This window comes from Erpetoichthys calabaricus, chromosome 4 (genome assembly GCF_900747795.2).
Source record: "Erpetoichthys calabaricus chromosome 4, fErpCal1.3, whole genome shotgun sequence".
NCBI classification, from domain to species: Eukaryota; Metazoa; Chordata; class Cladistia; order Polypteriformes; family Polypteridae; genus Erpetoichthys; species Erpetoichthys calabaricus.
In genome coordinates, this window is record NC_041397.2 from 312703926 (window position 1) to 312727298 (window position 23373).

At 43.0% G+C, this 23373-nt stretch overlaps 2 protein-coding genes across 30 annotated transcripts in view; one reads left to right on the forward strand and one right to left on the reverse strand.

Annotated features, from left to right (window-relative positions):
• Positions 1-23373, forward strand: part of LOC114644948 (uncharacterized) — a 427949-nt gene that overhangs the window by 163247 nt on the left and 241329 nt on the right. The gene's annotated exons all lie outside the window — the stretch shown is intronic.
• LOC114669713 (stonustoxin subunit alpha-like) overlaps positions 1-23373 on the reverse strand; it is a 99996-nt gene that overhangs the window by 30408 nt on the left and 46215 nt on the right. The window contains exon 4 of one of the 2 annotated variants that reach the window (XM_051925785.1): positions 10328-10361. The exons of the other annotated variant lie outside the window; for it this stretch is intronic. Within the exon in view, the coding sequence (XP_051781745.1) occupies positions 10328-10361 (34 nt within the window). The remainder of the gene's footprint in view (positions 1-10327; positions 10362-23373) is intronic. 2 annotated transcript variants of the gene reach the window in all.

The following is a 23373-nucleotide window of genomic DNA, read 5'->3' on the forward strand; positions in this document are numbered from 1 at the left end:
AAGATTTTCTACTTGCAATTTTGTATCGTGGGTCAAGTGTCCTCACAAAATTTCTAAAGCCGTCATCTTCCACCATGGAAAGAGGTTGCAGGTCCTTCACTATCGTTTCTGCAATCTCCATTGCTCTTGGGGAATCGGCTAAGTGAAATAATAAAATAATTAAGTGTGTAGCACATCTTGTAGTTTAAGTATAGTAGTCATCAAAGTTAGCACAAAAGGGTAATTATATTCAATCAAATTTGAGCTATATTATATTCAGTATATTTGTTTCAATTCCAGTAAATGTATTCATGTGGCAATGGGATAATATTCTATCAAATAACATGTTAATTTTGATTCATTAATCACAGAAAAAATAATGAGTTAAAAAAATAACTTTGATTAATCGCGTTCCATGGTTCAGTTCACGGTGACTTTGAAAAATGATCACGTAAACCCAAACTATTTACCTATTTGACCCTGATGCTAGCACTAGCATCCATAATATAAAGCTCTTAGCATAATTTATACTTTTTGAGTTTTAACCACTTGCACTTTGAAAATGTAAAATGAACTAATACTGAAGATGACTAAAATATTACTTTCACCACTATAAGCCATCCATTTTCCAACCTGCTGAATCCGAACACAGGGTCACGGGGGTCCGCTGGAGCCAATCCCAGCCAACACAGGGCACAAGGCAGGAACCAATCTCGGGCAGGGTGCCAACCCACCGCAGACCACTATAATCTACCTGGATATTCTCTGTCAAATTGAAAGGCCTCTGCCAATGTGTGCTGCCTCGGGGTTGGGGGTCTGCTTCTGTCGGGGCCAGGTTGTTTTGGATTTATCACCTCCTCTCTCCGTTTCTGTAGCTCTGCATTTTCTTTTGAATGATTTCTCATATGCTTGTATAAATTAGTTGTATTACCACTGTATTTGACAGCCTTTTTACAAATAATACAACTTGCCGTTGATTGATCTTCAGCTTGAAAATAAAGCCACACACCACTTCTCTTTCTCTCTGCCATAATTTCTTATGCTTCGTATTGTGTGTGTGTGCGTGCAAGTGAGCCTGTTTGCTTGCCTGGCGCCGCTGAGTCATGTCACATCATCAAAACAAAATTTCCTTCATACATTCCATTTAAGTGTGTGTGCCCATCCCTTTGTCCTACATTGTTCTTTTTAGAGAGGCTTTCTGCCGTTGTCTCCATCGGAGGGGCGGACGTTCTTTGAAACTTCACGCAAATAAGTTTTAGCGAAATATCGCTTACCTTTTTAGGTGGCCACCATCTGTGTGCGCTTCGCAGAGCACCGTCCCACCGTCAGAACCTGCAGCCGCCTTTTCCTTTGTCACGTCGGGGTCACCAGAATTCTGACGAAGCGAAATCGTTGGAGCAAAAGATGCACTCAAATGTCTTCACCTGAAATGAAGGCTCTAGGAGTCAGAGCATAGGCAAACAGAGTAATTAGCTTTATTGGTTTAGGTTAGGTTTAGGTTTATTTGTCATATATAGATTAACACAGGGTCAACATACAATGAAATGTGTATAACGAGAAAAACAAGTCACTCAGCCTAGATCTAATAAAGCTAAAAAAAAATAATTTAAAAATTACAAGTTAAAAATAGACAAGCCATATAAAATAAAATGTGTATGTTTTAAAAGAAGTTATAGAGCAGTATGAGTTGAATGAGCAGCAAGTACAAATGACAGTTATTGCACAGATAATGTTTTATAAGTACAGATGCATATTCCATAAAGTGCAGATGCATGTTCCAGTCAGTATTCAGAGTGTGTGCAGGTACAGTGTGTGTGTGAGTAGTGTAATGTAGATGTAATACAATGTAGATGTAATGTAAGTGTGTGTAAGTGTTCAGGTGTTGCTGTTGAGGAGTCGAATGGCCTGGTGGTAAAAGCTGTTCTTAAGTCTTGTAGTCCGAGCAGCCAGACTCCTGTATCGTCTGCCAGACGGTAACAAGGAGAACAGCTGGCGTGCTGGATGGTTATGGTCCTTTATGATGCTGCTTGTCTTATGCAAGCACCGATGGAGGTAAATGTCTTCAATGGCAGGGAGACTCTTGCCTGTGATGTGCTCTGCTGCCTTCACCACTCTCTGTAGTGATTTCCGGCTGCTGGCAGAGCAGCTCCCATACCAGACGGTAATGCAGCCCATCAGCAGACTCTCGACCACACTCCTGTAAAAGTTTGAGGTGATGTTGGCATTCATGCCAAACTTCCTCATCCTCCTCAGGAAGTAGAGCCGCTGGCGAGCTTTCTTGACCACAGTGTCTATGTGAAGGGTCCACGAGAGATCCTTGGTGATGTTTACTCCGAGGAACTTGAAGCTGTTAACCCTTTCAACTTCTACGCCGCTGATGTAGATGGCCTGGTGTTCTCTGCCTTGTTGTTTTCGATAGTCCACGATCATCCCCTTGGTTTTGCTGACGTTAAGAGACAAGTTGTTATTCAGGCACCAATTACTCAATGCCAGCACTTCCTCTCTGTAGGCCGTCTCATCGTTGTCAGTGATAAGGCCTATGATGGTTGTGTCATCTGCAAACTTGATGATGGTGTTTGTGCCGTGTTTTGCAACACAGTCGTGGGTGAACAAGGAATACAAGAGGGGGCTAAGCACACAGCCCTGCGGCGCTCCTGTGTTTAAATTGAGTGATGAGGACATGTGTTTGCCGACTCTCACCACCTGGGGCCTGTTTGTGAGGAAAGAGAAAATCCATCTGTAGATGGTTGTCCCCAACCCAAGGTCGTCAAGCTTCAAGACGAGTTTTGAGGGGATGATGGTGTTGAATGCCGAGCTGTAATCTATGAACAGCATTCTTACCTATGCATTTCCTCTTTCCAGGTGGGTGAGGGCAGTGTTTATTGTTAGTGCAATGGCATCCTCTGTCGATCTGTTTGCTCTGTAAGCAAATTGGAGAGGATCCAGCGTGTCGGTGATGGAGGAGCAGATGTAAACTTTGACCAGTTGCTCGAAGCACTTCATAATGACCGATGTCAGTGCAACCGGGCGATATTCATTCAGACAGGAGACCACCGGTTTCTTTGGGACAGGAATGATGGTGGATTCCTTGAAGGAAGTGGGGACCACTGACTGCCTCAGGGAGAGATTGAAGATGTTGGTGAACACACCTGCTAGCTTGTCAGCACACGCCCTGAGGGCACGGCCTGGGATGCCATCTGGTCCCGGAGCTTTGTGAGGATTGACCCTTTTGAAGGACCTTCTCACGTCAGACGTTTCAAGGATCAGAGTGACAGACTCACTGCCCCCTTGAGGATATAGCACCTGTTCTTTGTTGGCTGCATCAAAACGAGCATAGAAAGTGTTGAGCTCGTCTGAAAGAGATGCAGTGGGCTGAACACTGACTGTGTTTTTCTTTTTATAGTCAGTGATGCAACACAGTCCATTCCACAGGCGCTTGGTGTCAGAGCTGTGGTAGCTTGACTCCACTTTGTCCCTGTAGTCCTGTTTGGCCTTCTTGATGGACCTCTGGAGGTCGTATCTGGCTGCTTTGTATGCATCAGAGTCCCCTGAGCCAAAGGCAGAGGTTCGCACCTTGAGCTTAGTCCGAATCTCCCCATTTATCCAGGGTTTCTGGTTAGGGTATATGCAAATGGAGGTTAAAGTGACAACATCGTCAATGCACTTGCTGATATATCCTGTGACAGAGTCTGTGAATTCATTGATGTTGCCATCAGCTGCATCCTCAAACATCTGCCAATCAGTTGTTTCAAAGCAGTCCTGTAAGACCCCCTCAGCTTCACTGTCCCATTTGTAGATGTCCCTGTAAACCGGTTTTTCCTGTTTAAGTCTTTGTTTATATGCAGGCAGCAGCAATATAGAGCAATGGTCTGCTTTTCCAAAAGCTGGTCGAGGGAGAGATTTGTAGGAGTCCTTGAATAAGGTGTAACAATGATCCAGTGTTTGATCACCTCTTGTGGGGGGAGAGATGTGCTGATAGTATCTAGGGAGAACTTTCTTCATGTTTGCTCTGTTAAAGTCTCCCAACACAATAAATGCTGCTTCTGAGTTAGCGTTCTCCAGTCCACTGATAACATCATACAGTTCATCCATAGCTGAAGCTTTATCAGCTTGTGGGGGGATGTAAACAACTGAAAGGAGAACTGAACTGAACTCCCTCGGGAGGTGAAAGGGTCTAACTTTAATGGTCAGCAGCTCGAGAACCGGTGAGCAGTGTGTTTTTAAGACACACACATCTGTAGCCCACGAACAGTTAACCATAAAGCACACACCCCCTCCCCTTGACTTGCCTGAGTCCTTCGTTCTGTCTCCCCGATAAACTGTGAACCCGTCTGGTGTGACTGCGCAGTCAGGTACGCTGGGCTCCAACCACGTCTCTGTGAACGGCAAATGTCTTTTTGGTGCTTTATCCGTGCGCACAAAAAAAAAAAATGCTTTAGGCTGCGCCGTAAGATGGCTGCACCGACGAGAGCTCCGAGTCATCGAGCTCCGAGTCATCTCAGCAAAAAGTTATTATTTATTTTCTTACTACTCACTCTCTTTGTGCGTACTACTTTATCACACTTTCAGTATGACCGGCAAACACTCTTGGAGTTACGTTCATCAACCATTTTGGATTTTACAACAGGTTTTGATATCGCGGACACCGAAGGAAAACAAAGAAGGGGAAACGTGTCGGAGTTCTGTGCTGAACCCGACAGAGAAACAACAAGCCTCCTCTGCCTAGTTTTATTGCAATAAAACAATAACACAGACTCAACTCAATTTACGCCAAATCAAGCTGAACCCCAAACAGTTTAAAAATCACAGCTTATATAATCATTTCTTATCATTCTGACCTCGCTCGAAGCAGCTCATTCGTTGCTTTCCCCGGACTCCTTTTCTGTAGCTGGTCTAATGAACTTTTATTAGAACCACCAATATTTCTTATTTTCTGTCATTTGTCTTTATTTTTCTGCCTCGCTTATTTTTAGGTAGGCAGAGAGCAAGCAGGTGTTTTCCCTTCTTCCATCCTTGAGCTGTCTTTATCTCATCATCCTCCCTTTCTGGATCTTCTAGCTAGGTTGGCAGCTAGACCTAAGCTTTAATTAAAAAGAAATATGGCATGTGCCTTTATTTAACCATTTGTTTAGCAGGCCTGACTTGTATTAATATTTGCAGTATAAGGTTAATGCTTATATATTTTTCTATATTTATTTATGCTCCAGCAGACCCCCGTGACCATGTGTTCGGATTCAGCGGGTTGGATAATGGATGGATGGATTATTTATGCTAATACATGAATATACTAATTTTATTTTCCATAACCCCAGAATGTAAGCCAGCTCCCCAGTCACTTGGAGCAAAATGTTTTTATCACCAATCAGGCATACGGTTCTACTGGCAGGATTGTATCTAAGTATTGACTTAGGCGATGTTGGGTTGGTGTTAATGACATGATTCATTTCCAACAACAATGCTTCTATATTCCTGAAATAGCCTTTGTTTAAAGTGCATGTCCATTTTGTTGATCTTGTTTCCTCATTCATTAGTGTAAATTGTGCTTCCTGAGTGATGGAGTTGAACGTTTTTGGGTAAGTCAGTTCCACCAATGCCACGTCCCAGTCTCTGGACAGTTCTATTGTCTTGGCTAGCTGAATGGTGAATGATGCAATCGTGTTGTTGGGGAAAGTCCTGGCCGATGAATTACTCGGCAGTGTTACATAAAATCCGTTTCTGACTTTTGACATTTTTTCTTGCTTTTCTCAACTCCTTATGTCTTTAACTTCTGAAGTCTTGACCCAACTGTTTAATTTCTTGTCCCAACCAAGCCATTTTACCAACACATGCTTGTTTCTACCACACCCGTGAGTGGCTAGAATTTTGTGGATGCGGTACATCTGGTTAGCCTTGGGGTTTATTTTTTGTAACTCTTCTGCATAAAATGTCCCTTGAATTTCATCACCTGCATAATCTTTTAGTTTATATACAGGTTTGATCCGTTTAAAACAGTCCACGATAATAAATATTTCATTTGTAAACGACTGCTCATAACCTTTTTTGAATACACCTTTTAATTTGGAAACTCTGACATGATCACCTATTTTCAATGTGCACGGAGTAGATTTTCTTTGCACGACCCTACCATGGACTGTTTTCCAAACACTCAGAGCAGTTTCTGGAGTCACATCTACAGGTCTTGTTTTAATCGTGGTGTGAAAACTGTGGTTATAACTCTGCAAAAAGTCTGACAGGGCATCTATATACCAAAAAGTATTGGCACATGTAAAATATTTCCACATTTTGGACTTTCACATCCTATTGAACCGTTCTACTATGCTGGCCTTTACATCACTGTTTGTGACAAAATGTACAATATTGTTCTGTTTTAGTAGTTTTTGTATCAATGTGTTATGAAATTCTTTGCCTTGGTTTGTCTGTAGCTTCTTAGGAACTTGACCCTGTTTAAAGATTAATCTAAAACCCAGAGAAACTTCTTTCCCTGTTTTGGTCTTTAATGGCACAGTCCAAGCATATTTTGAGAGCACATTGATACACGTGAAGATAAATTTATATCCATCATTGAATTTTGAGTAATAAGACATCTCTACCAAATCTGCCTGCCACTGGTCATTGATCATTGAAACAATTGTTCTGTTTCTCTTGAACCTCAGGCGTGCTGGTTTGTGCACACTGTAAGTATATTGTCCACTCATCTGTTCCAACACGTTTATTCACTTGACATTTTTCTAACGACTTGATACATTTCTCAAGAAGCTGTTAATACCACCAAAACTGCCAGGCTCTTTGGGTGTGTAATAGATTCTCTCTAAAACCTTCTTGTACATCCCCTCTCTGGGTCTGTCACTCACGCTCTCTGTACTCTCTCTACACACACCAGTGCTGTACACACATAGGAGCAGGATGCCCGCTCCACCACATTCCTCACTTACCTTTTGACACCTTACAGGTCCCCGAAGGTCCGTCTTGGCTTACAAAGATGACCAGCCCATTTTTAGGACCAAGGCCAAGAACGGCCGACCATTTCCTTTCGGACGACTGACTAAAGGTCCGATGCTTGTCAAACATCGGCCCAACAACGGGCAGAGACCCAGAGCATGGGAATGCCCCGTTAACCAGCTGGCATCAGTTGGGTACCAGAAATGCCAGGGGGGGTGGGACATACACCTGTCAAAATTTTGAGATGTATAACAGTGACACTCCTTTACTACTGGGGTGTTTTCTGAACAAAGATTTTTAGTGACGCAGTATTTAGTTGTATGAAATTAAATCAAATGTGAAAAACTGGCTGTGCACAAATGTGGGTCCCCTTGTCATTGTGCTGATTTGAATGCCTGTCACTGCTCAATGCTGATTGGTTGATTAGATGAGCTCGTTAAGCCTTGAACTTCATAGACCGGTGTGTCTAATCATGAGATATAAAGGTATTTAAGGTGGTCAATTACAAGTTGTGCTTCCTTCCCTTTGACTCTCCTCTGAAGAGTGACAGCATGGGATCCTCAAAGCAACTCTCAAAAGATCTGAAAACAAAGATTGTTGAGTCTCCTGGTTTAGGGGAAGGCTACAAAAAGCCATCTGAGAGGTTTAAACTGTCAGTCAACTGTAAGGAATGGAATCAGGAAATGGAAGGCCACTGACACAGTTGCTGTTAAACTCAGCAGGTCTGGCAGACCAAGAAAAATCCAGGAGCGGCATATGAGCAGGATTGTGAGAATGGTGACAGACAACCCACAGATCACCTCCAAACACCTGCAAGAACATCTTGCTGCAGATGGTGTATCTGTACATCATTTACTACAATTCAGCGCAATTTGCACAAAGAGCATCTGTATGGCAGGGTGATGAGAAAGAAGCCCTTTCTGCACTCACACTACAAACAGAGTCGCTTGTTGTATGCCAATGCTCATTTAGACAAGCCAGATTCATTTGGGAACAAAGTGCTTTGGACTGATGAGACACAAATGGAGTTATTTGGTCAGAACAAAAAGCGCTTTGCATGGCGGAAGAAGAACACCGCATTCCAAGAAAAACACCTGCTACCTACTGTCAAATTTGGTGGAGGTTCCATTTTGCTGTGGGGCTGTGTGGCCAGTTCAGGGACTGGGGCCCTTGTTAAAGTCGATGGTCGGATGAATTCAACCCAATATCAACAAATTTTTCAGAATAATGTTCAAGAATCAGTCACAAAGTTTAAGTTACGCAGGGGTTGGATATTCCAACAAGACAATGACCCAAAACACAGTTGGAAATCTACAAAGGCATTCATGCAGAGGGAGAAGTACAATGTTCTGGAATGGCCGTCACAGTCCCTTGACTTGAATATCATTGAAAATCTATGGGATGATTTGATGCAGGCTGTCCATCAAATTGAACTGAACTGGAGAGATTTTGTATGAAGAATGGTTAGAAATACCTCCATCCAGAATCCAGACACTCATCACAGGCTATAGGAGGACAGCGTCTAGAGGCTGTTAGATTTACAAAAGGAGGCTCAACTAAGTATTGATGTCATATCTCTGTTGGGGTGCTCACACTTATGCACCTGTCTAATTTTGTTATGATGCATATTGCATATTTTCTGTTAATCCAATAAACTTAATAATAATAATCCATTACATTTATATAGCGCTTTTCTCAGTACTCATGTCACTGCTGAAATCCTACTGTGTCCATAAGGCATGTCAGATATTAAAAGGAAGTTCAGTCAATGAGAAACAAAAATCCAAAGAATTAAGAGGGTTTCCCAGACTTTTTCCATATGACTGTATATCCTAACACAGGGTCACGGGGATCTGCTGGAGCCAGTCCCAGCCAACACAGGGCGCAAGGCAGGAACAAACCCCAGGCAGGGTGCCAGCCCACCGCAGGGCACACACACCCACACACCAAGCACACACTAGGGACAATTTAGAATCACCAATGCACCTAACCTACATGTCTTTGGACTGTGGGAGGAAACCAGAGCACCCAGATGAAACCCATGCAGACACAGGGAGAACATACAAATTCCAGGAGGACCCGGGAAGCAAAGCCAGGTCTCCTTACTGTGAGGCAGCAGTGCTACCACTGCGCCACCGTCCCCTTTAGAAAAAGAAAAAAAAACGTAAATATACATACATACACATAATGCATACATATACATATACACACACATACACCCATACATATACAATTATAATTATTATTGTAATTAAGATGTTAAAGTAGCAGGAAAGGAAATCAAATGTATTATCACTGCTTATGGTTCACTACCTTCAATGACTTCACTCGCTCCATCCTCCTCGGATTTGCTTCTCGTTTTTCAACCTGAATGAGGAGGTCAATGTACTCGGGAGTGGACAGAGAGTTTGGTTTGAGGGCAATTTCTTCAAGTCATTTTATACTTTCATGAGATTCTTTAATGAGTTTATGAAGCTCCACTTTCACAACATCATATTCATGCTGAAGCTGCTCAAACACTTCCTCAGTTGTCATCTTTTCCCCTTTTGCTTTCTCATATTTCTTCTTAAGCTCATCATAGGGCCTTTTGACATTTTTAGTTACATAGAAGAATCAGTGCTGTTAGTTGGAGTGAACATGCCATACACACCTACCAGGACAAACAGTGCCGACTCTGTCCTTCATAGGAAAACATCTGATCTTATTCTCATCATTTGAATAAAAACACGGACAATGACAGGTAAAGTTTGCATTTCTGGCAGTTAGTGATGAACTCGCCGGTGTCCACAATGTTCTGTCTTATTTTCACTTCATATTCAAAGTCCATGTTGCTCTCTATGTTAGTAATGTGCTTATTTAAAATGTCACAGGTATGCCTCATTTCTTCAAGTTTTGTCAATCCAGTTTTGATTTGAGGCTGCAATCCTTCTACTGCCTTCTGCAAGAGCCTGCGCTCCTTAAGCACCTCATTTGTCAGTGCTGAACTGCTAAACCTTTGTCATCCATTTTCTTTAAGGAATGGAGAAACTTCTCCATGCTCTTTTCTCCCATATCCTAAAACATTTTGTCAAACATTGGACCATCACTGCTATTTGTCTCGAGATTATTTGCAAAAAGGGATGAAAAAATTTGGGTCCCTTTCTCATCTTTGGAAACAGCATGGTAGACTCCTTGATAGCATCAAGAACTGGTGGACGCTGTCCATCTGCAAATGTGATCAGAACTAACATGTTATTGGCTATGTATTTACCAAGAATGTGCCAAACAGAGTCAAAGACGTACTTCTGTGTATGCATCAGTTGAGCTTGGGATGCCTGAACTACAAAGCACCCTTGTGAAGATGAAAAACATTCTTGTATCTGCTCAATGATTTGTCTGTCCTGTTGAATTCCTCTGGTGTTTCCAAAACCTGTTGTGTCGACTATAGTGAAGGAGTATGGGACCTTGAAACAATCCTGATAGTTCATGTCATAGACAGTGACAGTGTAATGTTCTTTAGGTTGAAGTAGCGACACACTCAGAATAACGTTTCGAATGCGGTTTATTTTGAACCCTGTTTAACCAACTCTCCATACAGTGTGATTTTTAAAACCACACCCTTTCCTCCATATGTCATATGTCCCAAAAGATGCAGACCATAGCAATCAATACCTGAATAATCATATACAACAGACAGCAGATGTCTGACTTTCAGCTTGACTACTAGATATTTCTTCATGGATTATCTTGAACCTGAAGTCATCCTCCCACTGGACACCTAAGATGTAGCTGACAATTCCGTTGATCAGAATGGATTTTCCAGAACCTGTTGCTCTGAGGACCATAATAGTTTTTCTATGTTTGTTGGATATTCTATTTCCAAAGGTGAATTTTCTTATCTTTTTCACACTGTTTATGAACACTGATTTCAAAGACAAAAGAAAAAGTCTAGAATTTCCATCTTTTGTCTCCTTACATTTACATTTTATGTCCCTTTTAACAGGCAGTGTCTTCACTTCAGTCATGTTGCTGGCCTGATGCACACTCACTTGACAAACAGCTCTGTGACTGAGTTGATATGTAGAACCTGCAAGTAACTTTATAATTGTAACTTTGTAATTTTTATCTCTTGTGTCTACAGTCTCCCACTCTTCATATTCAGTTTGCTTATACTCCACTCTGTACACATCTGAGTCAGACTTTGAGGCTCTTAACTTTAGGGTTATGTTTTTTTTCTGTTTGGGAGTCAACCGCAAGAGGCTCAGGTTTTGATGGAAGCTGAAAGTTACGGTTGATGAGACACCCAGACTGATACAAATAAATTGTTGCCCCAGGAAAATCATCATCAGGCTTAGAATGGACAAGAAATCTGGTTGTCTTGCTATTTTGGTTAATTTCATCAAACTCAATGAGACGCTGGGAATGCTGTCTGGAATTCTGGATGATTAACTCTTCACTTGGCTCTGACAGATGACCTGAGGACTTCTTAAAAGGGACTTGAAGATAGAGTTGTGAAAGTCAAGCAGACAATAAGTTTAACACTAGTGATGTAAATTAATGTATCCATGTCATTTATAACAATTGTGGAAGTCCAGCCCCAGACACAGACAGGCAAACACCGATGGTTCCAACACCCATGTTTATTTACAGCTATTTACAAGTGTTCCACACAAGCACAGTGCCCCTGCACCAATCACCCTCTTTAAGTCCGGGCCTTCCAACAGTCCTTCCTTCACCGCCTCCACTCCTCTCCTCCGAGCTCTGTCCACTTCCACCCGACTCCAGCTAATGACTGGAGGGAGGCGGCCTCTTTTATTCCCATCCAGACGTGTTCCAGGTGCCCTTGTTGATCTTCCTGTGACACTTCCTAGTGTAGCGGAAGTGCTGCATGAGCACCCGGAAGTGTCCCTGATATTCCTTCCCCCAGCACCTCCGGGTGTGGCGGAAGTGCTGATGTCCAGGGCTCCTCAATCGACCGGGTGCCCTCATGCTCAATTCTCATGGCCCCCCATACCAACCAAGGCGGCTGCCCTCTTGTGGTCCGGGGGAAGCACAGTCTCTCTCCTGGTCCTTCCAGGCGTTGCGGCTGGGCACAGCCCCCAGCCGACCACCACACAATATCAAGTTTCATTTCTTTAATTTGATTAAAGAAACTTCTGAGCATAGTGATTTCCTTTTCTCTTTTATCCAGCCATGTTGTTATGGAAAATTTCTTAAATGGCGACTCTTCCTTCTTTTTCAGGATGTTGTCCAGCTCTTCTTCCCTTGCGTCACCACCTCTAATATTTGAAAAGACTTTCCTCAGGTTTTTCTGGAAAGTATTTTTATATAGATTAAACATTGATTTGAAATGCTCTGCATCTTTCTCAGTTATAGGAAAGTTATTGACGACACTATCCTTCATGATGTCATTACACCTCATGATGTGCTTGTCTAATTCCTCAAGGACCTCCTGAGATTTGGACACGAGTGCCACACTGATCTCTTGAACCAGTTGAGCAGCCTGTGAGTCGAGATGTTTCGGTGGGTACAACCAGACCTGGACGGGCACAGCTAGCTTGTCATCTTTGCTAAGTTGCTTTGGCAAATTGTTGTAAATCTGCATGGCATCCTAAAAGCTTGTAGGATCAAGGAGAAAATCACCATAGAATGTGAAGTTAAGATGGTCAGAAGTTTCCTTGTCAGCATCTATGGAAATATATTTTTTAATTAATGTTTCTAATTGTCTTATGTTTTCTTTGCTCTCTTCCTCGATAGATAGATAGATAGATAGATAGATAGATAGATAGATAGATAGATAGATAGATAGATAGATAGATAGATAGATAGATAGATAGATAGATAGATAGATAGATAGATACTTTATTAAATTCACATACTCTAGCAGCAGCATACTGATAAAGAAAATATTTAATTAAAGAGTGATAACAATGCAGGTATAACAGACAATAACTTTGTATAATGTTAATATTTACCCCCCCGGGTGGAATTGAAGAGTCGCATAGTGTGATGGATGAACGATCTCCTTAGTCTGTCAGTGGAGCAGGACGGTGACAGCAGTCTGTCACTGAAGATGCTCCTCTGTCTGGAGATGATCCTGTTCAGTGGATGCAGTGGATTCTCCATGATTGACAGGAGTCTGCTCAGCGCCCGTCGCTCTGCCACGGATGTCAAACTGTCCAGCTCCATGCCTACAAAAGAGCCTGCCTTCCTCACCAGGCGTCCCTCTTCTTTGCCTCCCCAGCACACCACCGCGTAGAATATGGCGCTCGCCACAACTGTCTGATAGAACATCTGCAGCATCTTATTGCAGATGTTGAAGGACGCCAGCCTTCTAATGAAGTATAGTCGGCTCTGTCCTCTCTTGCACAGAGCATCAGTATTGGCAGTCCAGTCCAATTTATCATCCAGCTGCACTCCCAGGTATTTATAGGTCTGTACCCTCTGCACACAGTCACCTCTGATGATCACGGGGTCCATGAGGGGCCTGGGCCTCCTAAAATCCACCACCAGCTCTTTTGTTTTGCTGGTGTTCAGGTGTAGGTGGTTTGAGTCGCACCATTTAACAAAGTCCTTGATTAGGTCCATATACACCTCCTCCTGCCCACTCCTGATGCAGCCCACGATAGCAGTGTCGTCAGTGAACATTTGCACGTGGAAGGACTCTGAGTTGTATTGGAAGTCCAATGTATATAGGCTGAACAGGACTGGAGAAAGTATAGTCCACTGCAGCGCTCCTGTGCTGCTGACCACAATGTCAGACCTGCAGTTCCTGAGACGCACATACTGAGGTCTGTCTGTAAGATAGTCCACGATCCATGCTACCAGGTATGAATTTACTCCCATCTCTGTCAGCTTGTCCCTAAGGAGCAGAGGTTGGATTGTGTTGAAGGCACTAGAGAAGTCTAGAAACATAATTCTTACAGCACCACTGCCTCTGTCCAAGTGGGAGAGTGATCGGTGTAGCATATAGATGATGGCATCCTCTGCGCCCACCTTCTCCTGGTATGCGAACTGCAGAGGGTCGAGGGCGTGATGGACCTGTGGCCTCAGGTGGTGAAGCAGCAGCCCCTCCATGGTCTTCATCACATGCGATGTCAGAGCGACAGGCCGGAAGTCATTCAGCTCACTAGGATGTGATACCTTTGGGACTGAGGTGATGCAAGATGTTTTCCAAAGCCTCGGGACTCTCCTTTGTTCCAGGCTCAGGTTGAAGAAGGCGCTGTAGAGGACTCCTCAGCTCCAACGCACAGGCCTTCAGCAGTCGTGGCGATACTCCATCTGGACCCACTGCTTTGCTGGCACAAAGTCTCCTCAACTCTCTGCTTACTTGGACTGCTGTAATTGTGGGTTGGGGGAAACTCTCTCCTATGCTGGTATCAGTAGAAGGATGGGTGGAGGGTGCAGTACACTGAGGTGAGAGTGAGAGTGGGTTAGGGTGGTCAAACCTGTTAAAGAAGTTGTTCATTTGGTTTGCTCTCTTCACGTCTCTCTCGATGGTGGCACCCCACTTCGAGTTGCAGCCAGTGATGATCTTCATCCCATCCCACACTTCCTTCATGCTGTTGTTCTGCAACTTCTGCTCCAGCTTTCTCCTGTACTGCTCCTTCGCCGCCCTGAGCTGGACTCGGAGTTCCTTCTGCACGCGCTTGAGCTCATGCTGATCACCGTCTTTAAAGGCTCTTTTCTTCTGGTTCAAAAGGCCCTTGATGTCACTTGTAATCCATGGCTTGTTGTTAGCATAGCAGCATACAGTTCTTACTGGAACTACAATGTCCATACAGAAGTTGATGTAGTCAGTAGTGCAGTCAACAACCTCCTCAATGTTCCCACTATGTGATCCCTGCAGGATATCCCAGTCTGTAGTTCCAGTCTCTCAGACCCTGCTCTGCCTCAGGGGACCAATTCCTGAATGAGCGTGTGGTTGTAGGTAGGACCCTCACTCTTGGTTTGTTGTGAGGCTGAAGCAGAACCAGGTTATGGTCTGCTTTCCCAAGCGCAGGCAGCGGGGTGGCGCTGTATGCGTCTTTAACGTTTGCATGCAGTAAGTCAATAGTCCTATTTCCCCGGGTGTTACAATCCACATACCAGGAGAAGGCAGGTAATGTTTTGTCCAGCGTCACATGGTTAAAGTCTCCAGCGATTAGCAGAAGCACCTCAGGGTGCTGTGTTTGTAATTTAGCAACAGCAGAATGGATGATGTCACTCGCTATCTCCACGTCCGCCTGTGGAGGGATGTACACGATAACAACAATGACGTGTCCAAACTCTCTGGGCAAGTAATAGGGACGCAAACTTACGGCCAACAGTTCGATGTCCCTGCAGCAAGTGGACATTTTAACGTTTACATGTCCAGAGTTACACCACCTTGTGTTCACATAGAGAGCGAGTCCTCCTCCTTTGTGCTTCCCGCAGGTACTTGCATCTCTGTCCGCTCTAACTGTGCTAAACTCGGGTAGCTCCACGTTAGCATCTGGGATGTTAGTTGTTAGCCACGTTTCACAAAAACACAACAGACTGCATTCTCTGTAGGTCCTGACATTTTTCACCAGCGCAGCCAGTTCGTCGATCTTATTTGGTAGCGAGTTCACATTTCCCAGGATCACAGAAGGCACTGAAGGCTTGTAGCTCCACTTTCTCACTAAACGTTTGGCTCTTATCTTAGCACCGCCTCTGCTGCCACGATACCGTCTTCTTACCTCGTCAGGTAAATAGGGAACCACACCGGCGCAGGCATTTGTTCTCAGCGCTTGAAGTTGACTACTTGAATAGACGAGTCTCGGCGTGTAAAAAATCCATGTCCAAGTAGTAGGGAACGAGACCACATAAAAGAAAGTGGTAGGAGTTAACAGTGAAATAGAGAAAAAGGTAGAAAGATAAAGTCATACACGGAGCTGCTGGAATAGCTGCCACTCGCGGCAGCGCCGGAGTCATATTAGAGTTGCTTTGATCAAATATAAAAAAATCCTGAGCGCCATACAACACGCATGTGACAACATGGGTGGCCGATTTCTGCTCAAACACTTCTGTGTAGATGACGTTCTGATTCACCAAGTGGCTCATGCTGATCTGCTCCATTCTCGAGGTCGTGCTGTAGTGCAGGGTGACCCTGGACTGTCGTTTGGATGATTTGGTGTCATTGAGGTACTTGGCAGCACCATCAACCTCAATCAAGCCACACAAGAAGCTCGCTTTAAGGGAGGCTGTCATATTTAAACCGGAAGTTTTCCCATCTAAGGAGTATGACGTTAAGATCTCTAATTGTGTTTTCTTCTGTGGTTTAATGTTGAGGTTTTAAATGAGGTTTTCCAAATCCCACAGGGTGACACCTGGTGAAAAGAACAACATTACACAAAGCAAAAATGAATACAAACGTGTATCCCAAGATACCACTGCAGGTTTTCTTTTGAGAGGGCAGTCATAAGAATATGAATCTGCAATAACCTGGAATGAGGAAGTCATTGTGACTGTCATAGAGCATCTCCACCTGGAACGGTTGTCTCAGGGCGGTCATCTCCAAAGGTAAGCCATCTTGAGGTGACAATCACCGCCTGTGAAATTCAGCACAAAAATGAAAGAAAGTCAGTCATTTATTACAATCATATGAATTCTTTATATTTTTCTGATTTTTTTTTAGTCTAATGCAGGGATGCAGTGAGGATGAAGAGTTCATCTTTTTAGAATCAGGTGAAAGCAAGGGTCAGTGCTAGTGGAGGTGCCAATCCAGCACAGAGTTCAGAAAAATTAATTTGGTCAGATTGGAATCACCAATGAAGTGGCATTATGGAGGTCAGGGCTACTGCTTGTAGCTACAGAGCTCTGGGTTTAGACTTGGCTTGGTCACCATCAGTGTGGAGTCTGCATGGTCTTCCACCTGTGCACAATCTTTTCATCTTCATCCTGCCTTTGGACTACTGCTGTCACAATAGATTTTGGCTTTCATAACCCTAATGTTGTAACAAGCTGATTCAATAACTGGATGGATGAAATACAAGTAATGTCAAAAATCTGAATCTGTGAAAAAGCTTTGAGCAAGAAATATAAACATTTTTTTTTTTATTGAAATATCGATGATTAAGGCTTCTGCCAATCTGACCAGAAGATCCCACAGTAAATACATCCATCCATCCATCTAATATCCATCCATCCAACCCGCTATATCCTAACACAGGGTGACGGGGGTCTGCTGGAGCCAATCCCAGCCAACACAGGGCGCAAGGCAGGAACAAATCCCAGGCAGGGTGCCAGCGCACCACAGGGCACATACACACACACACACCCACACACACCAAGCACACACTAGGGACAATTTAGGATCGCCAATGCACCTAACCTGCATGTCTTTGGACTGTGTGAGGAAACCCACGCAGACATGGGGAGAACATGCAAACTCCACGCAAGGAGAACCCGGGAAGGGAACCCAGGTCTCCTTACTGTGAGGCAGCAGTTCTACCACTGTGTCACTGTGGCACCATGCCGCCCATCCATTATCCAACCCACCATATCGTAATTACAGGGTCACGGGGGTCTGCTGGAGCCAATCCCTGCCAACACAGGGTGCAAGGAAGGAACCAATCCTGGGCAGGGTGCCAGCCCACCGCAGACAGTGAATACAGAGATTATAAAAAGTATTCAAATCCTTGGAAGTGTTCACATTTTATTTTTATTACGCATTAGTTTGGCTTCTTTGACAACAGAACAGACCCTTCATTACCAAAGTGAAAACAGATCTCTTCTCTTCAAAGCAATCTAAATTAATTGCAAATATAAAATACTAAATAACACTGGTCTGCCCAATAAATAAATAAATGATCACATTTTAAGTTTAAGAGAGATGAAGGTTTAAAATAAAAAAAACCACTATTTTAAAGAAAAAAATAATTATTTAAGCTTGACAAAATGATTACATCTTATATATAAAGCAGACTGTAACAATCTTGGGGTCTTGTATGTATGTTATCATCCAGTTGATGCTTAATATCCACAAGGGGGCGCCAGAAGCCCCCAGATACAGCAATACAGTACTGTTACAATACAGTGTAAGAATATAAATACAATGAAGAGTTTTTATTCCACAAAGCACCTTCCAATGAACACCTCTCCAACAATTAGTCACAATCTTATATATTAAACTTTAACTCTACTGTAACAATCTTGCAGTCTTGTATGGATGTTATCATCCAGTTGATGCTCAGAACGTTTCTGGTGTGCTCTGTAAAAGCAACAGACAGTTTTATCATAAAAATCAGTAGTATTATTTGTTTGTCGTTTAATATTTATTTTTGTTAACTATATTTTCATCTTGCATTATTTTTATTATAATTATGTTGTGGTAGAAATAGAATTAAATTAATTAATGTATTAATTTAATTGACTTTTTTTCATCTTCAACAATTCTGCATGTAAAAACTTATTACTACACCACCAAACAAAAATAAATCTATCAAGTTGTGTTTTTTTAAATTATATTTTTCTGAATCAATTTGAAAATAAAAAAACCTTTATTTTCCTCCCGGGCAGTGCCAGGTATTTCAGCTAGTATAATATAAAGTAGTTACTTGGTAGTTTCTGTACGTCTTCTAAACCTCTGAAGGTATTTCACAGCGGAGTTACCAACAAATGTCTGCTAACACAAAGTCCTTCCACTTCCTTTAATATTCTATTTACTCTTCTCAAACATTTGTCATACTGGTAACTTTTATTGTCTAAATAAAGGCAGGCTGCGTATTCTTTTACCATTTGCTTACCTGTTATTGGATGGAACAAAAAAAAAAACTTTTTTAACTTTCTAAAGGTATATTCCAGGCTACTTTGAACGAATTCTCAATTTTAGTCTCCTCTGACCATGGGACCTTCATCCATCCATCCATTTTCCAACCCGCTGAATCCGAACACAGGTCATGGGGGTCTGCTGGAGCCAATCCCAGCCAACACAGGGCAGGAACCAATCCTGGGCAGGGTGCCAACCCACCGCAGGACACACACAAGCACACACTAGGTCCAATTTAGAATCGCCAATCCACCTAACCTACATGTCTTTGGACTGTGGGAGGAAACCGGAGCGCCCGGAGGAAACCCAGACAGATACGGCGAGAACATGCAAACTGCATGCAGGGAGGACCCGGGAAGCCAACCCAGGTCCCCAGATCTCCCAACTGCGAGGCAGCAGCACTACCCACTGCACCACCGTGGGACCTTAATAATAATAATAATAATAATACATTTTATTTAGATTGCACCTTTCTTCCAGCTGACTCCCATATGCCTTCTGTGTGTTTTGGTCTCCTTTGACCATGGGACCTTCATCATCATCATCATCATCATAAAAATAACAGCGGCGCAGTGGGTAGAGCTGCTGCTTCGCAGTTAGGAGACCTGGGTTCACTTCCCGGGTCCTCCCTGCATAGAGTTTGCATGTTCTCCCCATGTCTGCATAAGTTTTCTCCCACAGTCCAAAGACATGCAGGTTAGGTGCATTGGTGGTCCTAAATTGTCCCGTGTGTGCCCTGTGGTGTGCTGGTGCCCTGCCCGGGGGTTTGTTCCTGCCTTGCGTCCTGTGTTGGCTGGGATTGGCTCCAGAAGACCCCTGTGTTAGGATATAGCGGGATGGATAATATTAATAATAATAATACAGCTCACTCCCATATGCCTTCTGAGTGTTTTGTCGATTGTTCTTGTTTTTTATTCATAAACGTATTTTGTCTTTGCCACTCTCCCATCTGGCAGCAGCTCATGAAGCACTTGAGCCCAGTTGATGTCTGCCCAGTCTCTCCAATCTCAGCCTCTTTAGCTCGTGACTCCTTCAGAGTTCTTAGAAGTTTCTTGGTGAACTTTCCTTACTTGTCTTCCTCAGTTTTTGTGGACAGTCTTCTTTTGTAGATTTACACCTCTGTCCTACTCTTTCCATTTCTTAGTGATTGATTTAACCGGGGATTCAATGACTTGGAGATTTTCTTGTTTCCATCCTCTGACTTATTGCTTGTTGTGTTCTTTTCTCTTCATTGTTAGGTCAGACCTCCTTACTAATCGACTCACCACATGTTGGACCTTTCAGATACGATCAACAGAAACCCCATGCAGATGACCTCCATTGAACTAAGGATGGGACTTTTAAAGCCAATGGGCTCTGCCAGTGATGTGTGACAGTGAAGGCGTGAATTCTGATGAGATACATTCATTTGTGTTTTGTATTTCTAATTAATTTACACCACTCTGCCGAGATATTTTTTTCATTTTGACATTGTCTTTTTTTCTGTTGTCAAAAAAGCCAAATTATATCAACTTGTTTTATATTAAATGTGAGAAGGGGGTAAACACCTTTTGTAGGTCCTGCACATGGTGGTGCCCAGGATTTTTAACATAAATATTACAGTTTTGTTTGTTTGGTTTGTCTTTTTTTTTTCCAGGTTCTTCTGTTTTTTCCTCTCCAATATATGGATTTACAGCATAGGTTGATGGACCCAGTCTGCATTACTGTGAGTGTGGTTGTGTGTGTAACTGTGACAGGTGATTGACTGGTACCTCCCTCACACAGGGTCACACACGTGCGAGTAAGAGGCAGCTAAAGGGTCTGAGTAATTGTAATAAAACATCAGTGTACTGACTGTCTTTCTCAGTTAGTTGCAGACCATTCCTGGAAAATCCCACCATGTTCCGGCACCCTTTATGATGTTAGTTCCGGTCCCGGCCCTAAAGATGACATCACTTTCTGAACGGGCCTTTAAAGCTGACATCTTTACTGTCTGTAATCAGTTCTTTTTTGGACCTCAGTCTTGTGAACAACTCTTTAAAAATGTCTACATTCGCAGCCAGGACAAATTTTACTGGTGGCTGCCCCAAACCTTCATGATGTCTGGTGTGTTTATTTGTGACTATATATATATATATACTGTATATACTGTATATATATTGTCACACATGTGCGAGTAGTGAGCAGCCGACCAGCTCTACGGAGAGTGATACTTCACAGGATATGGGTTTAGAACAGCGCACTAACACCTCTTTCTTTTATTCAGCAGGAAACAGATGAACAAACAAACCTGTAAGAAGACATGCTCTCGAGTTCCCTTTCATGTTTACAATAAGCGTAACCCCGTCCCGTTCTGATGACATCACTTCCGGCTCCATGTTTACACATCATCCTGATGTTTCCTGGATTTTCCCATCAATCCCATTGTACATAATTTCCTGTCCGTCCCTTATATAAATCCGCCTGTTTCACTAATACGCTGTCCTCGTTGTAATTCATTTGTATGAATGCTAAAATCTATACAAGATGAGTGGACCTTTCAGTATACGGGGAAGGCAAAACCCCAAAGCTTTGCAAGAGTATTGTCTCTTCTTTGTGTTTTCACAGATTGGCGTAGTCAGCAGGATTGCGTAAATTGTTTGAGGAAGGATGACGGAAGAACAAAGCTTGAGTACCGTCCTTGCGACCATCCTGACAGAGCTGCAAACTGTCAAGCCCCAAGTCGGGGAAACCCGCACCAAATTGGTTGAGGCAGAGGCTAGGTTCACTGCAGGAGAAGTGGTAAGACCTGAGGCTCCTCGGCCTCCCCCTGTTCCGCTAGTTCCACTAGTGGAGGGTGATGATATTGATTCCTATCTATTAGTTTTGGAGCAGACCCCGCTCGTAATCAGTGGCCGAGGGTGGAGTGGGCCCACATACTTACGCCGTATTTTGAAGGGTGATGCATTGCGGGCTTACTATGGTCTTCCCGAGGAGGAGGCCACAAACTACGACACTTTAAAGAGCAAGCTATTCAAGCACTATGGCATTACTTCAGGCCAGCAGGTGAGGAAATAGAGACTCTGGAGGTTCGATGTGGACAGACCTCCTAGAGTGCAAGCTTTTAAGATCTGGGGCAAGATTGGCAGGTGGCTAAGGCCAGATGTAAATTACGCTAGGCAAGTGGTGGAAAAACTAGCCTGCTAAACCTGTATAAATGCCATGCTCGACTACCTCGCCCAGCAGGTCTGTAGACATCCATATAAAAATATAGACACCCTCGTAGAGGTGCTCGAACATCAACTGGCAGTCACCAAGTTGGGGGGATCTGAACGGTCTGCTTGCGGAGCCCGAGAAGGATGTGTTGCTACTCCTGAGTCCACCCGACGGCCTGCAGAGTCTCTGGCCAAACAGAAAGAAAAACCACCCAGCCTCCCGCGCTGTTTCAAGTGCGGGGAGCTGGGGCACATAATGACCTCTTGTCCTCTATCCACAGAGCCGATGGACTGTTCCTGGGCCTGTGGAGAGAGGTACTGTGCTTTCTCCAATCCCTGTTCCTTATCAAACATGGCTATGTTTGACTCCAGGAGTAACATTACCATTGTTGCTCACCATTTGTCCTACCACGACAGTTCCTAAAAGGTACAACCGGTGTGACTTGTATACATGGAGAGACCAGATATTATAAGTCTGCCAAGTGTGTTATAACCTGGGAGTGGTACTTCCAGATCCTGCCTATCCGGTTATACTGGGGCGGGACTGGTCTAACATTGTAAGTGGTATGGAACAAAGCACACCCGGAAAAGAGTTGAGCCCAATTATATTCAGCTGCAGGTCGCAGCCTTCCATGCCCCCGGTCTTCCACGCTTTCTGCCTTCCACACCACGCCCCCAGCATTCGCGTCCTCCTCTGTCACATCGCTTTCATTGAAAAACTAGTAACATTGATTTACCCTGTAACCCTAAAAGACGATATTAATATGACTTCCTCCAATCACGAGGCAAGAATTTCCTCCGAGTTTCTCTTTATGGTATTACTGTCGTATTTACTTTTAGAAACAAATAACAGTTTTATAATTTATGAGCCAGGATTCAATATAGTTAAAAGAAAGAGGACATAACATATTTTTAGATTAAGGAAACACCTTACTAAATATTAATGTTGTTGCTCTAACTGCTATTATAGTGAGTTCTATCATTCAAAATATTTGAAATAATTTTTACAGTACTTGTGTACTAAACAGCGTGTCTGACATTATTTCTGGAACCTTGTTCAATAAAGGAAAATTCCGTTAATGACATTAATTTATTATGTTACAAAATAAATGATGATCAATAACACAACATAACAATCAACAGGCATGAAAATGAGTTCTCAGTAAAAGAAACTTTTAAAATAGTTTGTATTGGACAATTTTTTAAATGATCCAGCTTACTATACAGTTCATACTTTCATTTCCATTGTCTGTCTTGAATTGTGTTTTCTTAATTTTGTTCTACGCTGCTGCTATAATGCTGATAAATGTCAAGTGGAGTTATTAAACTTTCAAACGTTTTCCTGGTTTTTAATTTTAATGCATAATTGTTCTCCCTGGGACCCTAACTTATAAGTATTTGCTTATCAAAAAAAGTGAAGCAAATCTCTTAAATTTCTTAATAGATATTATATCATTTGTTTTTCTAAAGAAATGTAAAAATTTGCATTATTAAAAGTTGCACTTCCATAAACCGTCTTTTTTAATTTATTTT